This window comes from Rattus norvegicus, chromosome 1 (assembly GCF_021556685.1).
Source record: "Rattus norvegicus strain SHRSP/BbbUtx chromosome 1, alternate assembly SHRSP_T2T, whole genome shotgun sequence".
Classification (NCBI taxonomy): domain Eukaryota; kingdom Metazoa; phylum Chordata; class Mammalia; order Rodentia; family Muridae; genus Rattus; species Rattus norvegicus.
Window position 1 is genome coordinate 166211147 of NC_141534.1, and position 11065 is coordinate 166222211.

The following is an 11065-nucleotide window of genomic DNA, read 5'->3' on the forward strand; positions in this document are numbered from 1 at the left end:
ACATCAGTGGCAGCCAGTGCAGTTCCTTTGCCAGCTATGCCAGGCCAGGACTCAGTAGAATGACTTCTAGAATGTTGGTTTTGTCTTGTTTGATTTTGGGGTGTGTGTGTGTGTGTGTGTGTGTGTGTGTGTGTGTGTGTGTGTGTGACAGAGAGGGAGAGATTGTTATTTGTTTTGTTCGTTGGGTTTGTTTTACTATGTGGTCCAAGCTGGCCTTGAACCTAGTATAGCTTTGAACTCACAACAACCCCTCCTGCCTCAGCCTCAGTGCTAGGATTACAGGCACATACCACTCCACCCACTTTCACTAACAGATTCTGGGAGAATGGATCCAATATCACGGTGCTTTGGAGGCTCTGACTGTCTGTCTCCATGGAAACAAGAGGTGGTGGGTGAAGTGTCTGAGACTCAGTCTTATGCATTCTTAAAATGCTAGTTTGAAGTAGGAGAGCCTAGCACAGAAAAGATTCATGTTCATCCATTCACTGGACAAACACTCAGCCTTTCAGACCTGGCCCCTGAGTGAGAGCCTGTTTAAGGTGCAGAGGATACAGTTGTGAGCAAAATAGGCCTGGTCCCCACGCTCTGAACACACCAGGATTGCTTGGGGAAACATTAACCTGAAAGAGTATGCAAGTAATTGACTAAGAAATGAAACCAAGAGAGCTGGCAGGCCCCTTGTGGCCATGACTAGGGTCAGGGCAGGATCCCCAGGACAGTTGAAGTGAGCTGAGAAATGCACTCAGGATGGATGTCATAATTCAGGTGACGAGCTAAGGGAACATTTTGAGGAGGGGAGTTGGAAGACTTAGCCAGTGCATGCGCAGGAGAGGGAAGTAGACTGCTGTCCCCTTCATGGCAGATCCTGCTTTCTATCCCCAGTGCAGAGAGAAGTCCCTAGAGGGTTGAAAGCAGGGAAGGGGCCCGAGTGAATCTGCTTTCCTGAGGATTCTCATTTCCGTATGGAGCATATATGTAGGACAAAACGGAAAGGCACTATGTTAGTGTTTGGGACAGTGCTCTGTGGCAGGTGGGAGGGGTGTAAAATGAGAAGAATTGTGATGATGGAACAGAAGGAGGAGTCTGAGGGGAAAGGGGACAGACACCAAGGTTGATTGACTCTGGCTGGGGCCATGGACTCGGTCGGAGTGAGCCAGGTATTGGGACCAGTATCTAAATCTTTCCACTTGGCCCTCTTCATTCTGGATACTGTGCTGGGTGTTGCATTTTCTTCATACAAGGCACATGGTCCCACCCTGAGGCACTGAGGGTCTAAAGGGAGAATCTAAGTGTGAGGACAAGGAGTGTATGTGAGAGATGTGAGCAAAGACCTGTGAGGAAGTTTAGTCCACCCAGCTAAGTCTTCAGCGACAGAGAGGGAAGAGTATGTGAGGAGGTTGGACCAGGAAGCAGAGGTCACAGCCAGAGGCAGCAGCAGGAGGTTCTAATCAGCATCAGACAACCAGGGAGGACAAGGATAAAGGTCACAGGACTGCCCACCTTTCTGCAGGACCTGTGGGAGTTGAAGGAGATAAACCACTAGTATAATCACCCTGGGGCTGGGTGTGCCTGTGTCATACACCCAGAACTTGACAAATGCAGTTCAGGTCCCAATAGCGATCCTCTGTTTCTCTGCTGTAACAGTCCCTGATAACCAGTATTTCCATTTTACAGGTGAGGAAACCAAGGCCCATGTGGTTCAGTAATTGCCCAAGACCTCTCAGGCAATAAGCAGCACAGAAGGAAAGATCAGGCCAGCCTGTCTGCCTCACTTCCAGAGGTTTGCTCTGTGGGGCCCCCCAGGCTGGGAGGTAGAAGGACCCTACCATGGAATGTCTGAAGCCGACTCAGGACAGCAGATCCAGTTATACAGGCTATCCATACCCCAGACAAAGAGCAGCCTTGTGGCCCAGTGGGACCGAACCCAGTCACTTTTCTATCCCATCACCTCCCCAGCTTCCACTGGAGGGGCCCTCTGCCCCTTGTATACAGCACTGTGAATGTGACCCTAGCTGCCCTAGAGGCACATGCCACAGACGAAGGCTGGCAGAGACAGCAGGGCCACACTGTGACCGCCTAAGGATAGTGAGGGCTCACGATAACCACGAGGGTGGTTCTGCACATGGGAAACCCTGTCAAAATCAACCTGATTTTCAAAATCAATGCCTAATTTATAAAGGAAAGAAAACCAAATATCCAACTAAACATAGCAGTCTCCATTTAAGGAAGATTGATGTCTCAACCCTTCTACATTATTCGAACCAAATCGTAACTAATTTAAGCACAGGGATCCTGCAATAAATGGGCTGTAAATGTTCCATTGCTGTTTACAAACCTTGTAAAGCCACCGCAGATTCTTTAACTTTACATGGCATGTCTCATTTAACAAACGGACGAATGGCTGGCTTAGACACAGCGTGCCGCTCGCTGTTCAGGCCGGAGCCAGCCAGGCCAGACTTCTCTTCCCATAGAGGCCTGCAAACACACTGGAACATACTGACCTCTGCTTCATTGACACTGGACACCACCGGGAGTGGCAGCCATTCTGTAATCTTTAAACGTGTATATCTGCTTGTTTTTATTTTTAATTAGTTGAGGTAGGGTCTTCCCGTGTAGCCCTGATTGTCCTGAAACTTAACCAAACTGACCCCAAACTTAGAGATCTGCCTCTGCCTCTGCCTCTGCCTCTGCCTCTGCCCCTGCCCCTGCCCCTGCCCCTGCCCCTGCCCCTGCCCCTGCCCCTGCCCCTGCCCCTGCCCCTGCCCCTGCCCCTGCCCCTGCCCCTGCCCCTGCCCCTGCCCCTGCCTCTGCCCCTGCCCCTGCCCCTGCCCCTGCCCCTGCCCCTGCCCCTGCCCCTGCCCCTGCCCCTGCCCCTGCCCCTGCCCCTGCCCCTGCCCCTGCCTCTGCCTCTGCCTCTGCCTCTGCCCCTGCCTCTGCCTCTGCCTCTGCCTCTGCCTCTGCCCCGCAAGCACTGGGACTAAAGGTTCACACCCGAAATATTTGCTTATTCACGTGTGCCACTCACCAGAAGTATTGAAAGTTTATTGAAAAGACTCATGTCGCTAATCTTTCCCCAGTCTGACTAGACAACTTACTCCCCAGAGCCACTTTGGCTCCCAGATTTTGCTTCTGATAAAATAATGGAGGTGCTTGCTTGGTTTTCCCTTAGAAACATCAAAAATCAGAAGATGCTGTTGGTTTGTGTTTTGAGGTAAGATTTCATATAGCCCAGGCTAGCTTCCCACTTTTAATGTAGTTCAGGAACACCTTAAACTCATGATCCTCCTGCTGCCTCCGCCTTCACCCGACAAGTGCTGGGGTTATGGGCCTGGGCCTCTATGTCTAGTCTATGTAGTGCTGAACTGGAACGCATGCTTTGTGCATCCTAGGCAAGCACTCTACCAACCGAATGGCAACCCTGATTCTCCAGAAGAATTTTTTAAATTATTTGTTTGTGTCCTGATTGTATTTGCAAAAGGGAATAAAAAAGAAAAAGGAAGTAATTTATAAACCTGATTTCATTACATGTTTCATATTTTTAAAAAAATTACAAAGCTAATTTGGATAATCTAATTCACCAAACTACCTTGAACTTTTGAATCACACAAGCTTTTCCTAAAGCTAATAAAAAAAGAAAGAGAGGGCTGGAGAGATAGCTCAGCAGTTAAGAGCACTGACTGCTCTTCCAGAGGTCCTGAGTTCAAATCCCAGCTACCACATGGTGACTTACAACCATCTGTAATGAGATCCGATGCCCTCTTCTGGTGTGTCTGAAGACAGCTACAGTGTACCCATGTAGAACAAATTAATAAATCTTTAAAAAAAAAAGAAAAGAAAAGAAAAGAAAGAGAGGAAAGGGTGGAAAAGGCATGTTTTAGGTTTATTTAACTCATTTCCGATCCTTTTAAATATGTATTTTGAGTGTGTGTGTGTGTGTGTGTGTGTGTGTGTGTGTGTGTGTGTACACCACATGTGTGCAGGAATGTACTGAAGTCAGAAGAGGTTTCAGATGCCTTGGAACTGGAGTCACAGACAGTCATGAGCCACCATGTGGGTGCCGGGAACTGAACTTGTATTCTCCGGAAAAGCAGCAAGTGCTCTTAACCACTGAGCCACCTCTCCAGCCCTCTTCTCTAATGTTTTTTTTAAAAAAAGGTTTTAATTGCATTTATGTAAGCGTGCATGTTTATGTATATGGACATGCGCATTCCATAGCACACATGTGTAAGTCAGAGGACAACTTGTGGAAGTTGGTTCTCTCCTTCCAACATGTGGATTCTGGAGAATTAACCTATATATGAGTGTCAAGTTTGGAAATGGGTCATCTTACTGGTCCTCATTTCTAACCTTAATTCTAAAGTTCATGAGATTTAAAGTAGTTGATGAGTAGTTAAAGAGATTTAACTACTAAGATAAAAACGTTGCTGGCAGATCAACATGATTAGATCCATATTAATGAAAAATGGCTGAGACTGTTTATTAGGCTTAGAGCCAAGGCTGCCCAAACCCAGGGCCCACAGATACCAATACAGGCTCAAGGACCGCTCTTGTGTATGAACTTTATGTCAGCAGAGGGCGCCAGTGCCCTGTCAGTGGGCTAGGGGCTGCAGCTAAGTAGGGCCACACTGCCTACGCTTCTTTAAGATCATACCCATCTAACAGACTTCCTGCTCGAGTCTCTTCTAAGTCCAGCTTTTACCTTCCCTCTGACCACCACCCAGCACTGGAGGGGTGTTAGTGCTGTGTTTGGATTCTACAGGTCTCTCAGCCTTACCTGACCCTCTGCTCATACTCTTAGTTTCTCTAGTGACATGACAGCCTGGCTAGGACAGCTATCTAACCGTGTGGTGCTGAGCCAGCAGGATGAGCTGGCCTTCTCTTATCCCCATGTTATTCAATGATTGCAGTGGGACAGGATAGACAGACTCTTATATTGTCACTGTGCAGTCTGCTGAGTCAGAGATGCCCAGGTTACTTGAGATGCTAAACACAGTAAAGAGCTTGTAGATCAAGCTTGTGTGTGGGGTGTGTGTGTGTGTGTGTGTGTGTGTGTGTGTGTGTGTGTGTGTGTTGCTTCTAATGAAATAGATAATCATCTACTGCCTAAAGCTGGTGCCATGGTTCAAAATGCTGTGTCCCTGACTGCCAATCATATATTCTGGGTTAATATCATTACAAACAATGAAGAGATGAGAAGACTGAGGCCCAGAGAGTTAAACCAGAGTAAGCCAATAAAATATCCTGAGGTAGGGACAGGCTAGGGGTCTATCAGGGGATAGAGTACTTGCCTAGTTCAATTCTCAGCACCGCATTAAAAACAAAAACAGTGTGGTGGCCACACACCTGTGTCCCTAAACACTCCAGTGGTAGAGGCAGGACAGGAGTTCAGAGTCATCCTCAGCTGTGTAACCATTCAAAGTCAGCCCGGACTACAAGAGACTTTGTCAAAAAGAAAAAAATAAAAGAAAAAGAAATAAAAAGAGAGAAAATGAGAAAGAAAGAAGAAAATGTGGTCTCTAAGAAGCAGTCTGGCTAGGGATGGCTCAGGGGTGCACTGGGTGCTTACCTTGTATGATTAAACTCTGAGTTCCAGCAGTAATATCACCAGAAAGAAAAGGGAAAACATAAAATAAGAGAAGCAGGCAAAAAATTCCTCTAAAAGTCTACCTAGAGGCCTGGAGAACTGGCTCAGCAGATCTAAGCATTCATTGTTCTTCCAGGGGTTCTAGGTTAGATTCCCAGCTCCTCCCATCTGCAACTCCAGTCCAGAGCATCTGACTCCCTTCCCTGGCCTCCTTGGCCATGGTGCATATGTGGTGCACATACACAAAGACAGACCCCCCCACACACACACACACACACATTCATATACATACACACACACTCTCACACACTCACACTCAAACACATACACACACACTCACACACACATACACACACATTCATATACATATACACAGACACACACAGACACACATTTACACACACACAGAGCTCCTGTCAGGGTCTGTCAATATTGTTGTTACAAAGTTTAAATGAATAATACCAAGAAGTGACTTGTACTGAAGACTGTTGTGAGCCAGGCCCTCTGAGGGAAAATGCACAGGCCCCAGAAGCAGAAAGAGCTAGGCTCTAGTTCCTGCAGGTCCCTCAGCTCCTCATCGCTGGCTCTCTGCAGACCTCAGCTTCTATCTCCAACAAGCAGGAAGGTAAACCCCTTGCTGTGTGTCTTTATACCCATGAGTTTCACAGGGCTTCTGTGTTGCTGGCATGAGTTGTAGAAAGAAGGGATTTGGAAAGAGGGATGTGCTGAGGTGTGTCAGGGTCTGTGACATTGGCTGAGCAACACCACTCTTCAGTGGCAACTGTCAGCCTAGCCTGCACAGAGGTGTGTGCACTGTAGACCAGAGGACTCAAGGTTGGCTAGGTCTGAGTTGGCAGTGAGTTGCCCTCAGGTGGCAGTGTTTGCGCATGCTCCCTGCAATGAGGGTGGACCAAGGGGTGGGGCAAGAGGCTTCAATCAGCCACGCGGGGCAAGTATCCCATGAGGGCTTTAGGGAGGGACTTGGGCACTTGGATTTGGGAAATAAACCCACAGGAGTCTTGGAGCAAGTGATTGCAAGCGTCTGAGGGAATGGAAGTGGGAGTAGAGAAAGGGGATTAGGGCCTGAATGGGGAGCCCCATCTAGTCGTCTACCAAAGGCTTGCAGGGGGAGCACACAATACGGAGTGCACAGGAAGCAAAGAATTAAAAAGCAGGCATATTAAAAATAATTCTGTTTTTATTATTACTATGTGTGGACGGTTCTAAATGTGAATAATGAGATATTCTTCCTCTTGGGCAGTGGTTCTCAACCTTCCTAATGCTGTGACACTTTAATACAGTCCCTCGTATTATGGGGACCCCAACCATAAAATTATTTCCATTGCTACTTCATAACTGTAATTTTGCTAAGGTTATAAGTCGTGATACACATATCTGATGTGCGACCCACGGTTGAGAGTGGCTGCTCTTAAGTAGGCGTGGAGGGGGTAGGTAAGAAGGATGTTCTGGCCCCTTTTCTGATATGCTGTAGACCCCTTATTCTTGCCAGTAGCCATCCCTTAATAGAGTTAGGGGAGGAAAGAACCTTGGAAGGGCCTAGAAAAACAACAGAGAAGCTGGGTCTCTGAAAGCATTGAGTAGGCAGAAATAGAAGGTTCAAAGGATGGGCCTGCAATACAGGAAGACGTAGGGCTATGTGGAATATACCCTGGGTGGGCTGCTGGGGTGCCCACTAGATGGTTCAAGTCTGGGGACATTGCTGCTGCTATGTCTCAGGTACTGTGCCCTTTGCCACTTGCAGATTCTAATCAATTGGCAAACACATTGAATGACCAATAATTCCCTAAGCTGCCCTACCTGGGCTGCCCTGCCCCCACTCTGCATTCCCTATTGATGCAGAAATCCAATTTCTTCTTAGCTCCTCTGCTAAGAGCTACCCTGCCCAGGCCCCATGAGGCCAAGTCTTATCAGGCAATCTGTGCTCTGCTCTTACCCTGGCTGATACTTGGCCCTCAGTGATCGTCTCTTTCTCCTTTGCAGGAGCCGGGTCAAACCCACCAGTGATAAGAATCAAGGTCCTGTAGCCAAAGAGCCACACAAGGATCAAGGTCCTGTGGCCCCAGGTCTTCCGAAAGGCCAAGGTCCTGCGGTCCAAGAGCCTTTGAAGGATCAAGGCCCCATGGTGCCAGGACTGCCAAAGGACCAAGCCCCTGTAGTCCCAGGGTCCTTAAAGGGTCAAAGCCCTACAGCCCCAGGCCCGCCAAAGGATCAAGGTGCTGTGCTCTTAGGGCCCATGAAGGATCTAGGTCCAGTGGCCCCAGCATCCGTCAAGGATCAAGACCATATGGCGTCTGAGCTTCTAAAGAATAAAGATTCTGTCCCCTTAGCACCAGCCAAAGCCCAAAGCCCTCTGTTGCCAGAGCCTCTGAAGAATCAGAGTCCTGTGGTTCCAGCAAGAGCTAAGGATCAAAGCTTCCCAGCACCAGCACCAACACCTCTGAAGGACCCAGGTCCTGTGATCCCTGAGCCTGAGAAAGATGGAGCTCCCATGGTCCCAGAGCGTAGGAAGGACCAGAATGCCTCCATCATGGCATCTCTGAAGAACGAAGCTCCTGTGGCCTCTGAGTCTGTGAAGAATCAAGGCTTAGGAGGCCCAGAGCCAGCCAAAGACACAGGTACGGATCTGAAAGGACATGGTTCTGTGTTTGTAGCACCTGTGAAGAGCCAAGGTCCAGTGGTTCCTGAGCCAACTAAGGGCCAAGACCCCATTATCCCAGCACTAGCCAAGGACCAAGGTCCCATACTCCCAGAGCCTCCAAAGAATCAAGGACCCCCTGTGGTCCTTGGGCCTATAAAGAATCAAGACCCTGTAATTCCAGTACCTCTGAAGGGTCAGGATCCCGTGGTGCCAGCCCCAACCAAGGACCCAGGTCCTACAGCCCCTGACCCTCTGAAGTCTCAAGGTCCCAGAGGCCCTCAACTGCCCACGGTCTCACCTTCACCCCCAGTCATGATCCCAACAGTCCCCCATGCGGAATATATTGAGGGATCCCCTTGATCCCCTTGAAATGCCATGGAGGAGCTGGCAGTGGAAGTGCTTCCCTCCTGGGGAGGCAAAGACATATATTTAATCTGCATGAAACCGTGCTGTATAGTCTTGCTGGAATCTAATAAAACTGGTTCCTCTGGCTCAGCGGTGTCTCTGGCTCTGTGGTATTGGAGTGCGTGTGTGTGTGCGTGCTATGCACACCGAGAGTGGATGAGTCTGTGGAGTCAGAAACACACAGTTCTTAGGGTTTGTCAGCATGACCTAGGGATAGGCAGGTGCTGGGCGGTTTTCCCTGGAGAGACATGAACAGATGCTGACTTACCCTAATGGGACAGAGCAAAGAGATGACCCGCCCACCTAGTTTAGTAACCATTGACTTTATCGGGTTCACGTAACAGGACTATGGATACAGCATTACCTACAGGAGCATGCCTGGCTCAAATACAAGACTCATTAAAGATGTATCCCTGAAGATCTTTGCATAACTTTCTGGAGCGTCTTCCTGTTCCAGAGATCCTATTCATACAGCCTTGAGGCACATGCAACTTTGTGAATCTGGTATGTTTCAGGAGCTTCCTGAGACTTTTAAATTCCATTCACTGTCTGAGCCTTTACAGCCTTCCTCCAGGAGATGTTTCAATTCCCAGAAAATAGCTGCACAATAGTAAATGATGCTGGGAAACTGGGGAGGGGACCATAAAGGCAACACAAGGATCTGAGCCATGAAAGCTCACAAGAGGCACATCCCAGCAGGGTGGGCCCTGGAAAGGTCAGAGTTGAAGCCCACAGATGAACTAGAAGCAGGCATTCAACTGAACTGGGGGGATTTGCCATGATAGTTATTGGTCATGAGGTCAGTGGTATAAAGCTCATTCAAGCCAGGCCTCAAGCTCGTTGATATGAGTCTCAGGACTCTGTAACGAGGCTCAAAGCAAACACGTACTGGCGCTTGCTCATTCTGCATCCATGACAGCAGAATTCAAGGTTTACAAATATCGCCTTAGCTGGGCACAGTGCTTACAGGCCTGTGGTCCCAGCGACCCAAGAGACATTGTATGAGGATGGCTACATGGGGTGAGGGGTGGGGTGGGGTGGGGGTTGTCTTATCTATGTATCCCAGGCTTGAACTCAAGATCCTTCTGTCCCTGCCTTCCAAGTACTTGGATTACAGACATGTGTGGACTACTGTGCCTAGATGAAATACATTTTTAAAAATTAATTAAAAAATTTAAATGTTCCAAGTTCCCTGCCCATTCACACGTTAGCCGACTTTTCCTCAAGCAAGTGCTCTGTGAGAAGTGGGGCTGCTGCTGCCGGGAATCTCAGTCAACTTCTGTTGTTGCTATATAGTTTTTTGGGGGACTGTTTATTGTTTGTCTGATTGTTTTGAGATAGGGCCTCTGCAGCTTTGGGGACTCCTCCTGCCTCAGCCTCCCTAGTGCAGGGGTTATAGATCTTTTACCATGCTGAGTAAAGGAATCCCAGTCTTATAGCAATAAGATGTAAAGTGGGACAAGGCTTTAAGAGCACAGTGCAGGAAGGTGTGTGGTAGGCAGGGCAGGAAGACTTCCTGGAGGAAGTGGCCACAGTGCTCTGAAGGGTTTTGGAAGAACCAGGAGTCCATAGATATGGGTACAGCTGGAGGATGCAGTCAGCCTCTTTGGCTTTTATCCAAGGAACTCCGTTTGCATAAGGACTTGACCAAGGGACTGTGGGTCTGGAGGCAGGATTTGCGGGTGGTGAGGGGTTAATTGCCACCATCAAGAATGGTCTGTTTTGTGTTCAGTCCCCAGGCTGGGAGGGCATTGCTACAGGACAGAGAACCACAGCCACACCTATGGGGAAGAAATTGGGGGTCGGGGGTTGGGGAGAGACACTGCCAGAAGCTCTGAAGCTCGGCCTGCTCAGAGGCAAGGCCTCCACTCCTCCACTGACATGGTGCTGTTTTGTTTTTCTTCCATAAAATGTATATTTAATAAACATACTTAGAATCATTAAATATATTAAATTACTTAATTAAAGCGCAGAGCAGGGGTGAGGAAATGGTTCAGGAGGCAAAGCAATTGTCACACAAACCTGAGGACCTGAGTTTGGACCCCCAGCACCCATGAAAGAGCCAAAGCTGGACACAGGAATACACACATCTGCAATCCCAACATCCCCTACCAGGAGATGGGACAGAGGCAGGGGAATTGCTGGAAGCTCTCTGGCTGGGCTAGTGAGTCACGTGCAGCACAACAATATCCTTTTCAAACAAGGTGAGGACTAACCCCTGAGGTCCTCTAACACACTTGGTGTTTCCGGCACAAACACAAACACACCCTCACTCACACACAACAAATGAGAGAGAGAGAGAGAGAGAGAGAGAGAGAGAGAGAGAGAGAGAGAGAGAGAGAGATCAACAGCCTCAGGGAAATTGGGGAGGGGTAACAGGATGCTGGACTGTCACTCCCCAAAGATGGCCCCTCAAA

The 11065-nt window shown here is 48.6% G+C and overlaps 1 protein-coding gene across 2 annotated transcripts in view; it reads left to right on the top strand.

Moving 5' to 3' along the window:
• Positions 1-8738, top strand: part of Map6 (microtubule-associated protein 6) — a 66158-nt gene extending 57420 nt beyond the window's left edge. For both annotated transcript variants that reach the window (XM_087551564.1, NM_001398600.1), the window contains 1 exon segment: positions 7586-8738. In XM_087551564.1, the coding sequence (XP_087407690.1) occupies positions 7586-8603 (1018 nt within the window). In that variant the 3' untranslated portion in view covers positions 8604-8738.
• The last annotated feature ends 2327 nt before the right edge of the window (positions 8739-11065 follow it).